General features: G+C 48.9%; 1 protein-coding gene across 19 annotated transcripts in view; it reads left to right on the top strand.

The window, feature by feature from the left end:
* Positions 1 to 713: 713 nt before the first annotated feature.
* KLC1 (kinesin light chain 1) overlaps positions 714 to 19801 on the top strand; it is a 66303-nt gene continuing 47215 nt past the window's right edge. For all 19 annotated transcript variants that reach the window (XR_008380533.1, XR_008380537.1, XR_008380538.1 and 16 more), the window contains exons 1-3: positions 714 to 853; positions 17020 to 17281; positions 18653 to 18883. Coding sequence is in view for 13 of the 19 variants with exons in the window: in XM_053593041.1 (XP_053449016.1) it covers positions 17021 to 17281; positions 18653 to 18883 (492 nt within the window). In the remaining 6 variants the exon portion in view is untranslated. The remainder of the gene's footprint in view (positions 854 to 17019; positions 17282 to 18652; positions 18884 to 19801) is intronic.

Raw genomic sequence — 19801 nt, 5'->3', positions numbered from 1 at the left:
GTGTCTGGGAGAGAGCGCCTGGAAAGTACCCTTGCTGTCCCATTCTGGAGGAGAGGGAATAATGAGATGGGGAGGGTGTGGGGCTTTGGGGGCCAACGTCTTGACCAACCCGGTAACAGGCTGAGCCTGGTCTGGCTAGGGTCCTTCCTTCCTGGGGGGCTTATGACAGCCCTCCTTGCGGGGTTCTGTAAAGATTTAAGTGAGCATGAAAAGCATAAAAGATGGGGAGGAGGATGGGCCGGGCAGCCGCCTAAGCGCTTGGTCATTGCTGCAGTCGGGGCCGCGACCCCGGGGCGGGCCACCCCAGGACTGCAGTCCCGGGCCGGCACCCCGCCCCGGCCAGCGCCCCGCCCACCGGTCGCGAGGACCGCGAGCCCTGCGCCCACCGCCCCTCTGCCCGTGACCGCCCACTCGATATCCAAACGGTCGCCCCTGCCCATCTGGCCCCACCTCGCCCGGCGTTTGCGGGGAGCCAGCCACCTGGCCTCAGTTTCCCCGGCTCCCGGCCACGGCGGGGCGAGGGGACGATGACGTCACACAGGCGCGCGGCATTGTGGGCCGGGGCGGGGCGGTGGGGAGCGGCGCCGAGACGCCATTTTCGGTCGCGAGAGCAGCACGGGCGGCGGAGCCGGGGCGGAGGGGCTGCGGCTGCGAGGCAGCGCGGAGCGGACATTGCGCGGGCGGCCGAGCATGCTGCGGGGCAGCCGCGCCAGCGCCACTCGCTCGTGACTGTAGCGCCGCGCCTCAGGCGGCCGAGGCGGCGGGCCCGGCGCGGTCTCTGCTCCGCGCACGCGCACGGCGGCGCCTCCCGGTGCTGACAGCGCGAGAGAGCGCGGCCCGCAGCAGCAGGACGGTGAGTCCCCGGCCCCGGCCCCGGCCCCTTCCTTCCTCGGAGGTCCAGTCCGGTTCCAGGCCCGGTGCAGTCCCGCCCCAGGACACAGCTCTGTCCCTGTACCCGCCCCAGTTCATGGCCCTGTCCCGTTCCGCGTCTCCCTGCAGATTGAGATCCCTGTCCCAGATCCTTGGGTCCCCTGCCCTGGGCTGCTGCTTCATCCGTGTCCCCACCCGGGGTCCAGGTCCTTGTTCCCGGTCCGAGGCTCCCGTCTCATCTGTGTACCCACTCTAGGTTCAGGTCGCTGTCCCCGGCCGGGAGGCCTGAAGCTTCCTTCCCATCCGTGTCCCCCATCCTGTCCCCGCCCCGGCCCCTCCTCCTCGGCTCCGCGCTGCTGCGGGCGGGGGCGGCAGTTCCCGGGAACAGCTGCGGACCCGGGGAGCCGCGCGACAGGGGATGTGGCCGCCCCCGGGAACGCGGCGGGCGGGGAGCCGGTGGCCGGGCGGGGAGCCGGTGGCCGGGCGGGCTCGCTTTGTCCGATTCCTTCTCTTCGGTCCGGCCTCCGCCCTCTCTCGCGGCACCGCCCTGAGCGGACGCGCCTGTCATCCTCGCGGGCGCCGGGAGGCCGGCTGCACCTCGCCTCCTGGGCGATCCCCTTCTTTCAGTAGGCAGATGTGAAATGTTCAGGCGACCCTGTTCACCTAAGCTGGCGTTGCTGCAACTAAACTTGCAGCAGTACCCGTCCTGAATAGCTTTTTCATTGTAAAAATTTGGTGGACCCTTAACTTAAAAAATTAAAATAAAGCGTTAAAAAGTCAAATTTTTGCGTGGCGGAGTGGATGGTTTTTTAACTGGGATTTGCGGTGTTTGTGCAGGTTGTGTTTGTGTTAGAATTTGCTTTCTGTTACTGTTTTATTATTTCAACGCAGAATTTGCATATTAAGTGCTTGATAAGGAGTGTTTGCAAAAATGATGTTTTTAAAAAAGTATGAGAATAAAACATTTGAGATATGCCATTTAAAGTGCTATGTGAAAGGGAAGTTGGATCTTTGCATGAGTAAAATTCCAAGGTTTTTTTTTTTTTTTCTTTTTCCGTACTGCATGTCTGAGCCATTGATGAGAATCAGTTCTGGAAACATTGGAATGGTTCAGTTAAAAACCCTTTCGGAAATAGGAGCAACCTCCTTAAGTCCTCTTAATCATATCGTAGTTACAGATTTACTTCTTCCAGAGACAACTTCCTACCATACACACCTCTGTATGGTGGGAAGTTTGACTCACTGTTTTGTTTCCTAAGTATTTGTAAAAATACAATGATGCCAAACATAAAAAAATAAAGATTGTGTGGAATATGTGTGGGAGGGAAGGCACTCTGCAGAGCTGCTTTCTCCAAGTGATGGAAGAAGGCAGCGCCCTGTTGCAGTGCAGCCTGGCAGGTCTGTGGTGGCACTGGGTGTGTGGAGGACCTGGGGTAGTCTCCTTGCAGCTCAGCTCCTTCACCTTGGTTGGCAGGGCCTTACTTACAACAGCCAGATAAACAGTACAGGATGGTGTTTCCCTCCCCCAAGAAGGAAGGGAATACCACTGGGAAGAGGCACATAGTATCTTAAATATTTCATAATAAGTAAAAACTGCAGTTTAAATTTATACATTTAAAAAAATTGTACATTCTTTTTTTTTTTTTGCAATTTTTGGCCAGGGCTGGGTTTGAACCCGCCACCTCCGGTATATGGGGCCAGCGCCCTACTCCTTTGAGCCACAGGTGCTGCCCCCAAAAAATTATACATTCTTAAGCATATTTCACAATACTGGAAAAGAAAGAAAAGTCATGTTACTTTCTGTATAGGGCTATAAGCTATCTTTAAAATATTTATGTAAAAAAACTAGACAAGTTAAAATTTGAATGAAATGGGTAATTGGTGGGACCACACCTACTGCTTCTTACAAGGGTACATGTGAAACTTACTAAATGTAGGATATAAATGTCTTAACACAGTAACTAAGAAATGCCAGGAAGGCTATGTCAACCAGTTTGATGAAAATATTTCAAATTGTATATAAAACAAGTGCATGGTGCCCCATGATTGCATTAGTGTACACAGCTATGATTTAATAAAAAAAAAAGTTGAATGATCTGAGTCTGCGGTAGAGCATGAAAACCCTGGGGTCGTCCATGATGTCCCCTTGGGAGAGACTGCGGAGTGGCCCTGAGAGGCATGTGCCTTGGGAACCAGGAGGAGAGGAGCAGGTCTGTAAGAGGCCAGGGCGGAATTGGACTGAACATCTCCATTGAATTTGGCTGCTAGAAAGTTACTCCTGACTTCGCATTTTTCTTGAGAATGTTACCTCCTAGGGCAGGGCTAATTCCCCACTAACCTGTGTTGTTTCTCCCAAGGCATCCTTGTCTTTCTACCTTGTAGCCTTCTAGTTAATATACTCATGGATTAAAAATGAATTATTTTTAGTTTTAATTAATTTTTTTGAGGCAGCTGAAAACAATGAGGCTCTATGCTTTTTGAATATGTTTGTCATATTATCAACTTAAAAAATAAAGCAGATAAGTGAGTATCAATAGAGTAGACATTTTAAGCTGAGTGAGTATATGTATATGTAGCGTAGATAAAATACCCCAGTTATCTTAATTAATTAATTAATTAATTTTTTTGAGACAGTCTTACTTGGTTGCCCCCAGTATAGTGCTGTGGCATCTTAGCTCACCCAAACTCTTGGTTTCAAGCGATTCTCTTGCCTCAGCCTCCCAGGTAGCTGGAACTGCAGGTGCCCACCACAATGTCTGGCTATTTTTTTGTTGCAGTTGTCATTGTTATTTAGCTGGCCTGGGCCGGTTTCGAACCTGCCACCCTTGGTGCATGTTGGCCCGTGCTGTAACCACTGTGCTACAGGCACCAGGCCATTCATTTTTTTTTTTTTTTTTTTTTTTTTTTGAGACAGTCTTACTCTATCACCTGGGTAGCATGCTATGGGGTCACAGCAACCTCAAACTCTTGGGCTCAAGAGATCTTGCCTCAACTTCCTGAGTAACTGGGACTACAGGTGCCTGCCACAATGCCTGGCTAGTTTATTTTTTTTTCCCCCCTATGGGTCTCACTCTTTTTTTTTTAGAGACAGAGTCTTACTTTCTTGCCCTCGGTAGAGTGCTGTGGTGTCACAGCTCGCGGCAACCTCCAATTCCTGGGCTTAGGTGATTTTCTTGCGTCAGCCTCCTGAGTGTTGGGACTATAGGTGCCGGCCACAACATCTGGCTATTTTTGTTGCAATTTGGCCAGAGCTGGGTTCAAACCTACCATCCTCAGTATATGGGACCAGTGCCCTACCCATTGAGCCACAGGTGCCGCCCTATGGGTCTCACTCTTGCTCAGGCTGGTATGGAACTCCTGAGTTCAATCAAATGAGCCACCTGCCTCCACCTTCCAGAGTACTGAGCCACTGTGCCTGGCCAATTTCTGTTCTTTTTAACTAAAAAATCATGAGGTGTGAAAACTATTTTAGTATAATATTTGTATTAGTTTTCTTCTTCTTTTTTATTTTTTGGAGGCAGTGTTTCAGTCTATTACCCTGGGTAGAGTACCATGGCATCATCCTGGGTCACAGCAACCTCACACTGCTGGACTCGAGCCATCCTGCCTCAGCCTCCTAAGTGGCTGGGACTATAGGTGCTGGCCGCAAAGCCTGGCTGTGTTTTTTTATTTTTAGTGGAGACGGGGGTCTCACTCCTGCTCAGGCTGGTCTCCAACTCCTGTGTTCAGGTAATCTTCCCATGGTGGCCTATCTTACAGTTTCTGTGGGGAGGAGTCCTGCAGGTTGAGCTGGGTTCTCTGCTCAGGTCTTGCCTGGCTATATATAGTCCTGTATCAGCCACCAGTTCTCTTGTGGAGCTTGGAGTGCTCTTTCACGCTCTTGTGGTTGTGACTGAATTTGGTTCTTTTTGTGGTAGGACAGGGGTCCTTTCCTTGCTGGCTGTTGGCAGGGGGCTACTCTTAGGTTTTGGAGTTGCCCGGATTCCTGGCCTGTGGCCGCCTCCAGTTTTCAAAGCTCCTGTGGAAATCTTCCTCATCCTGAGCTCCTGTGTCAGGATGCTAGATCTAGATTGAAAGGGTGTGAGATTAGGTCAGGCCCACGGGATAATCTCCCTATTTTAAGGTCAGTTTATTTGGGACCTTACGTACATCTGCAAAATCACACCTGCCTACCTGACTGCTAGATAGAATAGCTGGGAGAAGGTGTACATATATATACCAGTAATGTCAGGGGAAGGGGAATCCTTAATTTGCCTGCCAGGATATCAAAATTCTCAGAAGACGACCATTTCTAACACTCTTTCAGTTAACATCAGACTTATAATTTCTGAATATATGTAGCATTAAATAAGAAATGTTTTTAAATTGAGATATAATTTACATTCAGTAAAATGCTAAGATTTTATTTATTTTATTATTATTATTTTTTTTGTGGTTTTTGGCTGGGGCTAGGTTTGAACCCGCCACCTCCGGCATATGGGACCAGCGCTCTACTCCTTGAGCCACAGGCGCCACCCAAATTCTAAGATTTTAAACACATGATACAGTCACTTTTTTTTTTTTTTTTTTTGAGATAGTCCCACTATGTCGCCCTCAGTAGAGTGCTGGGGCATCACAGTTCACAGCAACCTCAAACTCTTGGGCTTAAACTATTCTCTTACCTCAGCCTCCCAAGTAGCTGGGACTACAGGCACCTGCCACAACACCTGGCTATTTTTTGTTACGGTTGTTGTTTTTTAATCTGGCCTGGGCTGGGTTCGAACCTGCCAACTTCCGTGTATATGGCTGGCACCATAACCACTGTGCTATGGGCACTGAGCCTTTTTTATTGTTTTAAGACAGAGTCTCACTATGTCGCCCTTGGCATCACAGCTCACAGTAGTCCTAACTTGGGCTTAAGTGATTCTCTTGCCTCAGCCTCCCAAGTAGGTGGGACTACAGGCACCTGCCACAATGCCCGGCTATTTTTTTATTGCAGTTGTCGTTGTTGTTTGGCAGGCCCGGGCTGTATTTAAACCTGCCAGCTCAGGAGTATGTGGCTGGTGCCCTAGCCGCTGAGCTACAGATGCCGAGCCACTTTTTTTTGTGTGTGTATTGAGACAGTGTCTCACTTTTGTCGCTCTCCTAAGAATGCCACGGCATCATAGCTCACAGCAACCTCAAACTCTGCGGCCCAAGCTGTTCTTTTGCCTCAGCCTCCCAAGTAGCTGGGACTACAGATGCCGCCATGACACCTGGCTATGTTTATTTATTTATTTAAGACGGAGTCTCAAGCTGTCACCCTGGGTAGAGAGCCCTGGTGTCAGCTCACAGCAACCTCAAACTCCTTGCCTCAGCCTCCCAAGTAGCTGGGACTACAGGTGCCCACCACAATGCCTGGCTGTTTTTTGGTTGCAGTTGTCGTTGTTTAGCAAGTCCAGGCTGGGCTCGAACCCGTCACCCTTGATATATGTGGCTGGTGCCCTGCTGACTGAGCTACTGACGCCACCGCCACCCCTGCCATTCTTAACAAGGGGAAGACCTCATGTTCTTCCCTCTATCGTCCATCTTATTTTTCCTTAGATTACTATACTACCCTTTGCTGTGTTGACGAAGTTTATTCAACATGAATTGTCAGAATAACTCAGTTTCTTTACTCTGTGCACCTGATCTGTTGCTTTTTCTACATCATTTAAAAAAAACTGAGATGTATGTCACATAACATAAAACTCAGTATTTTAAAGAATATATAATTCAGTGGTTTTTTTTTTTTCTCTTTGAGGCAGAGTCCCACTCTGTTGTCCAGCTCTCCCACTCTGTTGAGAGCTATGGTGTCAGCCTAACCCACAGCAACCTTAGATTTCTGGGCTCAAGCCATCCTCCTGCCTTAGCCTCTTGAGTAGCCCAGACTATAGGTACCTACTGCAACGCCTAGCTAGTTTTTCTGTCTTTAGTAGAGACGGGGGTCTTGCTGTTGCTCAGGCTGGTTTTGAACTCCTGAGCTCAAGGGATCCTCCTATGTTGGCCTCCCAGAGTGCTGGGATTATGGGTGTGAGCCACTGTGCCTGGCCTAATTCTGTGATTTTTTTTTTTTTTTTCTTTTGGAGATAGAGCCTCACTTTGTCCTTCCCCACCCCCCATAGAGTGCTGTGGCATCATAGCTCACAGCAACCTCAAACTTGGGCTCAAGTGATGGATCCTCTTGTCTCGGTCTCCTGAGTAGCTGGGAGTACAGGTGCCTGACACAACACCTATTTTTTTTTTTTTTTTTTTTTTGGTTTTTGGCCAAGGCTGGGTTTGAACCCGCCACCTCCGGCATATGGGACCGGCACCCTACTCCTTGAGCCACAGGCACTGCCCAACACCTGACTATTTTTAGAGACGGGATCTTGCTCTTGCTCAGGCTGGTCTTGAACCAGTGAGCTCAGGCAGTCCACCTGCCTCGGCCTCCCAGAGTGCTAGGATTATAGGCGCGAGCCACCGTGCCTGGCCTTAATTCTGTGATTTTTTAAAAAGTATTGTTATGTTGTGCAGCTACCAACTACCATCTAACTCTGCACATTCCCTTTGAGTGCTTAGTTTTTAAACTTTTCCACTATGAGCCCTCTTGGCTGAGTTTCATATGCTAAGACCAGGGAAAAGCAAAGTGACCAAAGATAACGCACTTTTTCTTCTCTGGCCTTCGCTTTTTATTTTTGAGACAGAGCCTCGAGCTGTTGCTCTGGGTAGAGTGCTGTGGCATCACAGCTCACAGCAACCTCCAACTCCTGGGCTTAAATGATTCTCCTGCCTCCGCCTCCCAAATAGCTGGGATTACAGGCGCCCACCCCAACGCCCGGCTATTTTTTGGTTGTGGCTATTTTTTGGTTGCAGCTGTCATTGTTGTTTGGCAGGCCCGGGCTGGATTCGAACCTGCCAGCTCAGGGGTATGTAGCTGGTGCCTTAGCCTTTTGAGCTGCAGGCACCGAGCCATGGCCTTTGCTTTCTTTCCATCATTATTATTTTTGAGGTCACAGTTATTTATTTCGCATTTTATTCTCTTTGCATTGGGTTGGGGGAGGAAGCAGCCATCACCAGTGTCTCGATTGTGCTTTTTTTTGTCTCATAGAGATGAGAATCCAGGTTCTAGCTGTCTTTAAGTACAGGTTCTGGCTCAGAATTAGAAGATGGTAGACCATTGCTGCAGTGGAACTGGCAGGGGACAGGCATGGAACTGACCTTGTTCCAGGGCTGCTGTCTGGGTACCTGAGGATCTTGCATGTAGCTCATGTGTGGAAGTCCAAGGGCCCCTGAGAGTGAACAAGATGGCAGGCCCACGGCTCGTACTCCAGAGGAGGGCAGATACGTGTGGGGTCTGTATGTAGGAGCACAGTGGTGTGTGTGCGTTTGTGATGGCACACGGGGTGTGTGTGTGTGTGTGCGCACATGTATGTGTGCGAGCGTCTGTGGGTGTGCACACACGTGTGCTCCTTGAGGGGAGGAGTGCTTGACCAAGGCGCAGAGAGCTTGGGTTCTGTTCCAGTTGATGGTACTTGATTAAACGACCTACGGATTTTGTTGTTTCAAGAAAACATCACACATATGAAAATTCTCCAAAAACTAAACTGCTGGGCAGATGTGAATAAATTCTTAATATATTAATAAATATTGCATGTGTACATTTTTGGTTTTGTTTATATCAAGTTAATGATCTTTGTATAGATTTAAAAAATAAACTTTTTGGCTTGGCCCCTATAGCTCAGTGAGTAGGGTGCCAGCCATATCCACCAAGGCAGGTGGATTCAAACCCAGCCCTGGGCCAGCTAAACAGCAGTGACAACTGCAACCAAAAAATAGCTGGGCGCTGTGGCAGGCACCTGTAGTCCCAGCTGCTTGGGAGGCTGAGGCAGGAGAATTGCTTAAGCCCAAGATTTTGAGGTTGCTGTGAGCTGCTATGCTACAGCACTCTGCCGAGGGGGACATAGTGAGACTCTGTCTCATAAAAAAAAAATAAATAAATAAATAAACTTTTTCTTTTAGAATAATTATAGATTTACAGAAAAGTTGTAGAGAAGGTGCAGACTTCCTGCATTCCTTGCACCTGTCTGTTAACATCCACATTACTGCGGCCCATGGAACTCAGCAGGGCTGGGGGAGGCACACAAAAGTCCACTGAAATGGCTTTGAGTGGTAAGTGCTTGTCAGCTATTTTGTAGAATGCACTTCATTTAGATTTGTCTGGTATTTTTCCCATGGTTAGGCTACGGTTATGGGTTTTTAGGAGGAAGACCACTGGGCCCAGTTTTGGAATCTTTTTTTTTTTTTTTTTTTAATTAGTGATAAGGTCTCACTGGCCACCTAGACTGGAGTACAGCAGATGCTCACAGGTGCTGTCATAGCACACACACACAGCTCCTGGGTTCAAGTGACCCTCCTGTAGCCGGGCAGCACCCTTCCCAGCCCCCACATTTGGATTCAGTTATATTCTACTGCTGAGCAAACCAGGGCTTGATGGAGAAATGGCCAGTTGTAGGGCTGGGACAGGGAAAATACAAGTTGAGCCTGGACCTTCTTGTGGTGCCAGAAAGTAAGGACATATCCAAAAAACAAAGGGTCACTGGAGCCAACTGAGAGAGTACTCCCTCTCCCAAATTGGAACAATTTGAGCAACAAGCTAAGTAATATTTTATTTTGAGACAGAATTTCACTTTGTTCCCCCTGGTAGAGTGCTGTAGCATCACAGCTAACAGCAACCTCAAACTCTTTTGGGCTCAAGTGATTCTTTTGCCTCTTCCTCCTGAGTAGCTGGGACTACAGGCACCACCACAATGCCTGGCTAGTTTTTTTGGGGTTGGGGGCTGGGGGTGGGTTCTCACTCTTGCTCAGGCTGGTCTTGAACTCTGAGCTCAGGCAATCCACCCTCCTCGGCCTCCCAGAGTGCTGGGATTACAGGTGTGAGCCACCTTGCCCTGCCTACATAGCTACTTTCACAGTTGATTGAAAGTTTGGCTGGATATGGAATTGTAGGTTGGGAACAGTTTTCCCTCAGAATTTTGAAGGCAATGGTTAATTGCTTTTTGCTTTGGACATTGCTTTTGGGAAGCTTGAAACCATTCTTCCTCCTCTTCTTTTAAATAAGATGGTGTCTCACTGTGTTCTTCAGGCTGGTTTTGAACTTGTGGCCTCAAGCCATGCTGCCACCATGGCTGGCCTCCCAAAGTGCTGGGATTGCAGGTGTGAGGCCCTGCACCTGGCCTGAAGTCTTTCTCACTTCTTCCTATGTGATGTTTTTTCCCCCCTCTCTAGGAGTATAGAGAATATCCTTTTGTTACCTCAATATTTTTATTTTCATTTTCTTTTTTTCCATTTGAATAATTTTTATTGTTTAAATACAAAAATTTGAGCACTTTTTTTTTTTTAACTCAAACTGGTGTTAATAGCCAAAATATGCAGAAGAAATGTGCTCCCATTCTGTCCTGCACAGACCCCGCCCTGCGGGTGGCGCTGCAGCTGGCCTTCCTCTTCTCCACATGTTACACAGGGACTCACCGTGGCCACTCCACACGCCAGTTGTGACATGTTCTGCCTGTTTGATATGGGGTGCATGTCCCTCACAGACATAACCAGTCTTTAAAAAAAAAATTCAGTAAGACAGCCTCTTTGGAAATAAGTCTGGAGAATCCTCAAAGATCTCAAATTAGATCTCCCATTTGACCCCGAAATCCCACGAGTAGGCATCTACCCGGAAGAAAATAAATCTTTTCATCATAAGGACATTTGCACTAGATTGTTAATTGCAGCTCAATTTACAATTGTCAAGACATGGAAACAACCTAAACACCCATCAATTTAGGAATGGATTAACATACCACACCATGGAATACTAATCAGCCATAAAAAGATGGTGACTTCACATCTTTTATAAGATGGAGTTGAAACACATTCTACTTAGTAAATTATCACAAGAATGGAAAAGCCGTCAGCACTGTGGGAGATCGAGACCAGCCTGAGCTAGAGTGAGACCCCGACTAAAAATATCTGGGCATTGTGGCTGGTCCTGTAGTCTCAGCTACCCTGTTTCCCCGAAAATAAGATATTCTCTGAAAATAAGACCTACTTACAGGAAAGCTAAGACGTCCCCTGAAAATAACACCTAGTGCATCTTTGGGAGCACACCTTAAAATAAGACACTGTCTTGAACTTGGGCGGCTGAGACAAGAGAATTGCTTGAGCCCAGGAGTCTGAGGTTGCTGTGAGCTATGGTGCCATGCACTCTACTGGGGGTGACAAAGTGAGATTGTCTCAAAAAAAAAAAAAAGAATGGAAAAGCAATTATCCAATGTACTTAGTACTAATATGAAGCCAGCAGGTGATCTAATGCATGTCCACATAGGAGAAACACTCATTTCAATTCAAGTGGGGGGGAGGAATAATTAGGACGAGAAGGGAGATGGGGTACTCTCACTGAATGGGCATGGAGTGTGGGTGTCTACCTTTTGTGTGCAGGACATAACAAGAGGGACTCTACATAACAAAATCAAGTATTTTGGCTTGCTTGTTTGTACCTTCATATTAACCTGGATAAATTGACTTTAAAAAAAATTAAAAATAGGGCGGCGCCTGTGGCTCAGTGAGTAGGGCGCCGGCCCTATATGCCAAGGGTAGTGCGTTCAAACCCAGCCCCAGCCAAACTGCAACCAAAAAATAGCCGGGCGTTGTGGCCGGCGCCTGTAGTCCCAGCTACTTGGGAGGCTGAGTCAAGAGAATCACCTAAGCCCAAGGATTTGGAGGTTGCTGTGAGCTGTGTGACACCACGGCACTCTACCGAGGGCGATAAGGTGAGACTCTGTCTCTACAAAAAAAAAAAAAAAAATGCAAAGAATCAGCAGTTTAGAAAGTGGAATTTTAAATTCCCCCCATCAAGGCAGCTCAGACAATCCAGATCTTCCCAGGAAGTGAAGGGACAGCCCCTGTCAGGCCCTGGAAGTGCCTGTGCTGCTGCTGCTGCTCCATTTGCAGCTTCTGAGGCCCAAAAACAACGGGAAGGGCAAGGCCCTACCTAGAGGACATGGTCCCAGGCCATGAGGCCGCCCTGCAAAACCCATACGTTTTCTGAGCCACAAAGAGGGAGAGATGGAAAGTGGAGCTGCCTACGGAGCCTCTCTTGGAGCATCTCCGTCAGACCCACAGCCTCTCTCAGGGTGGCAGCCAGCCTGCCAGCCTCTTCCAGCTCACCTTCAGTCTCCAGGCTGCCTTTCAGGAGCAGTATGTCCAGGGGCAATTGTTCCCCCCTGCTGGTGGGAACAGCGGTGGCAGCTGTGGTTATAGGGGACACCTATTTTTATTTTTAATTAATTATTATTATTTTTTTTTTTTTGTGGTTTTTGGCCAGGGCTGGGTTTGAACCCGCCACCTCCGGCATATGGGACCGGCGCCCTACTCCTTGAGCCACAGGCGCTGCCCTATTATTGTTATTATTATTTATTATTATTTTTTTTTTAGAGACAGAGTCTCACTGTACTGCCCTCAGGTAGAGTGCTGTGGCGTCACACGGCCCACAGCAACCTCTAACTCTTGGGCTTACGCAATTCTCTTGCCTCAGCCTCCGGAGCAGCTGGGACTACAGGCGCCCGCCACAACGCCCGGCTATTTTTTTGTTGCAGTTTGGCCAGGGCTGGGTTTGAACCCGCCACCCTCAGCATATGGGGCCGGCGCCCTACTCACTGAGCCACAGGCACCGCCCCCCTATTATTATTATTTTTTAAGACAGAGTCTCATTATGTTGCCCTCGGTAGAGTGCCGTGGTGTCACAGCTCATAGCAACTTCAAACTCTTGGGCTTAAGTAGTTCTCTTCCCTCAGGCTCCCAGTCCCTCAGCTGGGACTACAGGCACCTGCCACAACACCCAGCTATTTTTTTGTTGCAGTTGTCATTGTTGTTTTAGCTGGCCTGGGCCGGGTTCGAACCTGCCAGTCTTGGTGCATATGGCTGGTGCCATAACCACTGTGCTACGGGTGCCAAGCCCTTAAATTATTATTATTATTTTTTTTTTTTGTAGAGACAGAGTCTCACTTTACAGCCCTTGGTAGAGTGCTGTGGCGTCACATGGCTCACAGCAACCTCCAGCTCTTGGGCCTACACGATTCTCTTGCCTCAGCCTCCCGAGCAGCTGGGACTACAGGCGCCCGCTACAACACCGGCTATTTTTTTGTTGCAGTTTGGCCGGGGCTGGGTTTGAACCCACCACCCTCAGTATATGGGGCTGGTGCCCTACTCACTGAGCCACAGGTGCCACCCTAAATTATTTTTTAAAAACATTATTATATACACACACACACACATACACACTTTTTTTTTTTTTTGAGACAGAGTCTGTTGCCCTCGGGGGAGCGCCTTGGCATCACAGCTCAGCAACCTTAAACTCTTCGGCTCAAGTGATTCTCTTGCCTCTGCTTCCCAAGTAGCTGGGGCTACAGGTGCCCATCAAAACACTCAGCTAGTTTTACAGACAGGGTCTTGCTCTGGCACAGGCTGGTCTCAAACTTGTGAGCTCAGGTGATCCACCCCCATCAGCCTCCCAGAGTGCTGGAATTCCAGGTGTAAGCCACTGAACCTGGCCCTTTTCTTAAATGTTTTTTGGTAAATTCCTACCCCAGTGCCTGAAGCAGTGTCTGGCCTGTGGTAGCAGCTCAGTAAACATTTGCTGAGTTGATGGATGGATGTTACTATTTGGGACTGCTCAGATTTCTCAGAGGAGAATCCACCCATCTCCTTTCTGGAGACAAAGACTTGGTTGCCATTTTTCTGCAAACCAAGTGGTAATTGAGGGTTGAGGGTCTTCCAGGTTCCCTCGTGCTGCCTTGCTCGGTCCTGTGCTTGCAGGGGACAGAGCGGCCACACATCTGAGTTCAGAGTATCAACCTGATACTGTCATGTGTCTGTCATCCTTAATGGTGGGAATGTTCTGAGACATGTGTTGCTAGCTGGTTTGATCATCGTGCGCACACCATGGGGTTTGCTGAGCCAAACCCAGGGACCAGCCCACTGCACACTGGGGCCGGTTGTGTGGCCTCAGCCCAGACTGCGCAGCATGTTACTGTGCTGGATACTGGAGGCAGTTGTCATGCAGTGGTGAGCATCTGTGTTTCTAGACGTGGAAGTGAAGTGTGGACCTAGGTACTCGGGAGGCTGAGGTAGAAGGATTGCTTGAGCCCAGGAGCCTGGGCAACAGAGTGAGTCCTGTTTAAAAAAAATTAATTATATAATCTGGAATTTATGTTAGTAAATTCCAGATTATAAATAGCTGCATGCCTTAGCACCGTGTGGTAATCCCCCCCACCTTCGGCCACCCTGGTTTAGCCCACAAGTGGAAAGACATCAGGCAGCATACACATAGCCCCGTCTGTCCCCTCCCAGGAGAGGCTCGTGATTACATGATGGCAGGCAGGGCAGGTGTCTCGTGCTGTCATGCCTGTCTGCTCCTCTAGCTTGGTACCACGTCCACCCCAAACAGCAGGCAGCGGCTTGACGGCACTGTTGCGTCTCTGCTCTGTTGCCCTTCTGCTGGCAGTGCCTGGAGCCTGCCGAGAGCTAGTCTGTAAGACTGGCTAGCCTGGGATGTCGCTGCGCCCTTCCTGGTGCTCTGACCCGGCGTCCCCTGTCTGCAGTCTTCATCGCTGGTGTGCTTGTTTGTGTAGCATGACCTCTGCTAGCCTGCATGTCGCTGGGGGGAGGCTCTTATCTCCACTTAGCTTAGAGTAAGTTTTAGTAAAATGCTTGCATCTGCTAGTTTGGGGAAGGTAAAAGAATACCTGTTGCGGGCGGCGCCTGTGGCTCAGTTGTTACAAGGCGCCGGCCCCATATGCCGGGGGTGGCGGGTTCAAACCCGGCCCCGGCCAAACTGCAACCAAAAAAAAAAAAAAAAATAGCCGGGCATTGTGGCGGGCGCCGTAGTCCCAGCTACTCGGGAGGCTGAGGCAAGAGAATCGCTTAAGCCCAGGAGTTGGAGGTTGCTGTGAGCTGTGTGAGGCCACGGCACTCTACCGAGGGCCATAAAGTGAGACTCTGTCTCTACAAGAAAAAAAAAAGAATACCTGTTGCATCATTTAGACATAATAAGTAAATGCTTTGCTGCCAGGGGTGGGAAAGGAGGCCTTACGTTTTATCTTCTTCCTGCTCTAGTGACACCAATCCTGGGGACCATGCCCCTTCATTCCTGGAGCCCCAGAAATTCTGAGATCAGCACTTTAATCTTGTTTGCTAAAAACTGTTTCTAAAATGTCTCATCCACTCATTTAGCAGATGCATATTGTGTCCCAGACTGGGAGCATGTTGCTGAGCAGGACAGAGGAGGCCTCTGGCACAAGTGTGGCTCAGCAGTGCGTCCTGGCCTTCGCGAGGACGTGCTACCGTGGAGTTGCAGAGCTGTGCGTTTAATATGCACACAGTGATTGGGACACTGAATAACACGTGGTCAGGCAGAGGGGTGGCCTTTGTTCCTTTGTTTTCTGGGCTCTCTGTTAGTAGTATGGAGTTTTGAAAAAGTTCCTGTGGATGGCCAGGTGCGGTGGCTCACACCTATAATCCTAGCACTCTGGGAGCCTGAGGCGGGTGGATTGCTCAGGAGTTTGAGAACAGCCTAAGCCAGAGCGAGACCTCCTCTCTCAAAATAGCCAGGCATTGTAGTGGGCCCCTGTGGTCCCAGCTGCTTGGGAGGCTGATGCAAGAGAATCACTTTAGCCCAAGAGTTTGAGATTGCTGTGTGCTGGGACGCCATGGCACTCTACCCAGGACCACACACACACACACACACACACAAAAAAAGTTGTCCTGTGGACTTCCAAATTTCAAAAAAATTTTAGTCTTCATGTTTATGCATGAAAAGTCTTTTTTTTTTTTTTAGACAGAGTCTCTCACTATGTCGCCCTGGGTAGTGCTGTAGCATCACAGTTCACAGCAACCTCAAACTCTTGGGCTTAAGTGATTCTCTTGCCTCAGCCTCCCAAGTAGCTGGGACTATAGGTGCCCACCACAACGCCTGGCTTTTTTGTTGTTGTTGTTGTCTTTGTTGTTTGGCAGACCTGGGCTGGGTTCAAACCTGCCACTTCCGGTTTACGTGGCTGGCATCCTAGCCACTGAGCTGCAGGCGCCGAGCCTAAATAAATCATTTTTCTAGCGTGCAGTTAGCTGACGCTTTGGTCTTTCTTTCCAGCCTGGCAGTTTCTAGGTGGGCTGCCTGGCCAAGAGCTGTCCTGGGGGTTTGGACTCAGTGAAGTTCCACAAGGTGATGTCCTCGCCTTTCTAGCAGAGCTTACGTTCAGGAGACTCTGAGACCATGAGGTTTCAGACAGTGACAGTGCTGTTAGGGAGTAGTGACAGGTAATGTGGCCTCCATCCCGCACTCTGCTGGAGACTTCTTGATCACTTGTGACTTTCTTGTTTAAACTTACCACTGGGATTTAAGACAGGCGCAGAGCTAGAGAGGCGTGGAGGGAGCAGCACACACAGGCAGCAGTTCTCTGACTGACAGCTGGTCCACCCATGTGGCTCTTCCCCTTCTTCTCTCCTCTCGGTGGTGTTTCAAAGGCTGTCCAAGACACAGCGTCCTGTCTTCCTGGGCCCTGTTCTGCCTCTCATCTGAGAGCCCGCACAGAACCACCCTGCCCCACCCCTGGCCCCACCCCTGGCCCCACTGTCCTCCAGGTTTGCTTTTTCCTGCCCCTGTTACTGTTGCATGTTCTGTGGCTGATTTTTCTTTCTTCTGCCACCTGTGTGACAACTTCTCAAGGTTATGTCTGGTGTGTTACCAGGGGCTTAGAGTTCCTTCTGCATTTAATTGAGAGAAAAAAAGTTTGCAAACATTCAGAGAAGATTTTGTTCACTGAGGCTATGTGTTTCAGAAATGCTATTTGGATGTTTTGCTGCTTGTAATCTTTGGTGTTAATTTCACTTGCTGTTGTCCATAATAAAGGAATTCAGAAATAAACCAGAAAAGTAGTTAAATGGTTCTGCAAAGGAAAAACAGAAACCGTGCAGAATATGGTATTTCAAGATCATAAAGTACAAATGCACATATTATCTTCCTATATAATGCTTATTTTAAAGTTTTCACAAATGTTTGCTTTATTCAAGATGTAACAGAAAGGAACCTTGTGATGCGATGTCTCATTCCCTTTTCTTTTTCCTTTCTAGAATGCATGACAACATGTCCACGATGGTGTACATAAAGGAAGATAAGTTGGAGAAGCTTACACAGGACGAAATCATTTCTAAGACAAAGCAGGTGATCCAGGGCCTGGAAGCTCTGAAGAATGAGCACAACTCTATTCTACAGAGTTTACTGGAGACACTGAAGTGTCTGAAGAAAGATGACGAGAGCAACCTGGTGGAGGAGAAATCAAACATGATCCGGAAGTCGCTAGAGATGCTGGAGCTGGGCCTGAGCGAGGCACAGGTATGAGTGAAGAGGGCTCGGATGCGAGCATGAACATGATGGCTGGAAAATGGAGGCTTTGTGTGAAATGGTGCAGCTTCACTGAAGTGGAGGGAAGATGCGTATAGTATAACAGAAACCCACTCACACATGGGCCGTGTATGTCGTATAAATGGCTGTTGATTTGGGTTTATCTGACCTTTAAAAAGCAGAGGCAAAGTAGAGGTACCCAGGTCATTTGGGCAGGATTCGATTTGGCTGCCTGTATTGAAAAACAGGAATAGTGGCTTTAACGGCACAGATACATGTAAGACAAATACCTTGGTAGGCCGTCCGGGGTGGCTCCTGGCTGCCTGGCTCCTGCCCTGGTCTGCACCATGCCCTGGCAGTCCGTCTCAGGGACTAAGAGGGTGCTCCAGCTACAGCCACGTGACTGTTTTAGGCTGGGGAAGGGTCAGGAAGGGCGTGCCTTGTCCCTTCAGGGCTACTTCCTGAAAGCTGGGCACAGCGCTATGAGCTTTCCTTCCAGGGCCACGCACCTAGGCAGGCCGGAGGTAGGCTGGGAAATATCTTCCCACTTCAGTAGTTCCAGTCCTGAGGCCTAAGGAGGAAAGGGAGACAGGATGCTGGGCTGCAACTAGTAGTCTGTATGGTACCCCAGGGCCAGATTGCTCACGTATTTGACTAAATCTGTGTTTCTGACATGCTCAACATAGACATGAAAGCATCTAGGCTTTTTCTCTCCCTGATAACTTCTGGCTTGGCCAGTATACTTAATGTAAAATTAAGTACACTGAAACCTGCCTTCTTTCTTAACTTTAGTCCAGGGGCTGAATGGAGCAGAAGAGGAGCCACTGCTTACCAGCTTCTGCTCTCATAGAGGAAGTGACTGTCCACACCTGATTTTATTATTTTTTTTTTATTTTTGAGACGGAGTTTCACTTTGTGTCCTTGGGTAGAGTGCTGTGGCGTCATAGCTCACAGCAACCTCATACTCTTGGGCTCAAGTGATTCTCTTGCCTCAGCCTTCTGAGTAGCTGGGACTACAGGGGCTCACCATAGTGCCCGGCTATTTTTAGAGACGGGGTCTCGCTCTTGCTCAGGCCATCCACCCTTCTTGGCTTCCCAGAGTGGTAGGGTTATGGGTGTGAGCCACCACACCTGGCCCTAGGTTGGTTTTTTGGATGTTTTGAGTATGTGATATTCCTTATTACACCCCGTTACATAGTGTGTGGCTGAAGGAGAAAAGAGAAATAAATGGCAGATTATACTTTCTTACTCTGGAGAAAATGTCTGTGTGTAAGCTAAAGCTGCCCCTGCAGGACGCTCACACAGATTGGTACGCTCATTAGACAGTGAGCTTCAGCTCTTTTCATGTCTCTGTCTGCCCAGGTCATGATGGCTTTGTCAAATCACCTGAATGCTGTTGAGTCAGAAAAACAGAAGCTGCGTGCGCAGGTCCGCCGTCTGTGCCAGGAGAATCAGTGGCTGCGGGACGAGCTGGCCAACACGCAGCAGAAATTACAGAAGAGTGAGCAGTCTGTGGCACAACTGGAGGAGGAAAAGAAGCATCTGGAATTTATGAATCAGCTGAAAAAATACGATGACGACATTTCCCCATCTGTGAGTGGCTCTGCAGTGAGTGTGTGGCTGACGTCTGCTGCGCTGTAGTCAGCAGAATGTGGCTCTCCAGCTGTCCTCTCTTGTAACTGTGTTGAGCAGGGCTAATACTTGTGGGTTCCTGGGAAGTCATAGAAGTTCTGTTTGCCATATTCTTTTTATATGTGTTTTTTAGAATAGTAGTCAGAAAATGTAAAAATGTTGTGTGAACGTAAGGCAAGATGAATGCAAAGAGGCACCATGACATTCAACGAGGTCTACCCTAGCGTGTGAGAGCCCCTGAACTTCCCTGCCCCTCTGCAGTCTGGTTTCCACACCTTACAGCTGCTGGGCAGCGCTGGCCCCACCCACCCCTCTGTGACCCTGGCTGTGGACTGACTGCAGCTTTCAGCTCTCTTGGCCTTGCCTTTCTCTTTGAAACTCTTCCTCCCTTGGTCCCTGCTCTTCTGCTGCCTCTCTCATGCCTCCAGTTGGCCCTTCCTTGCCAGCTTATCTTTGACACAGAGTCTCGCTCTGTCACCCAGGCTGGAGTGCAATGGCATCATCACAGCTCACCATGGCCCCAGACTCCTGAGCTCAAGGGAACCTCCTGCCTTGGTCTCCCTGAGTGCTAGGAAAAAAAGCCAGATGCTATGGCTCTGCCTGTGATCTTCACTGCTCTGTTTGGATGTTTATCCTAGTCTCAGTTATTTTTTATTCACCATTTTCTTCTAATTCAGTTGACTCCTTTTTTAAGAACACTTTTAAATTTTTGAATAATTGTAGGTTGACAGAAAAGTTGAAAAGTGAATTCCCTTATACCCTTTGTCCTGTTTCCCCCTCTTAACATCCTACGTAACTGGGGAGAATGCTGGTCAGAACTAAGACACGAACATCATTTTATCGTTAACCACAGGCTCAGCTGGGCTGTCCACGCCTTCC

Source organism: Nycticebus coucang, chromosome 6 (genome assembly GCF_027406575.1).
Source record: "Nycticebus coucang isolate mNycCou1 chromosome 6, mNycCou1.pri, whole genome shotgun sequence".
Lineage (NCBI taxonomy): Eukaryota > Metazoa > Chordata > Mammalia > Primates > Lorisidae > Nycticebus > Nycticebus coucang.
Note: the sequence above shows the minus strand (reverse complement) of the source record. Positions and strands in the feature narration are given on the sequence as shown.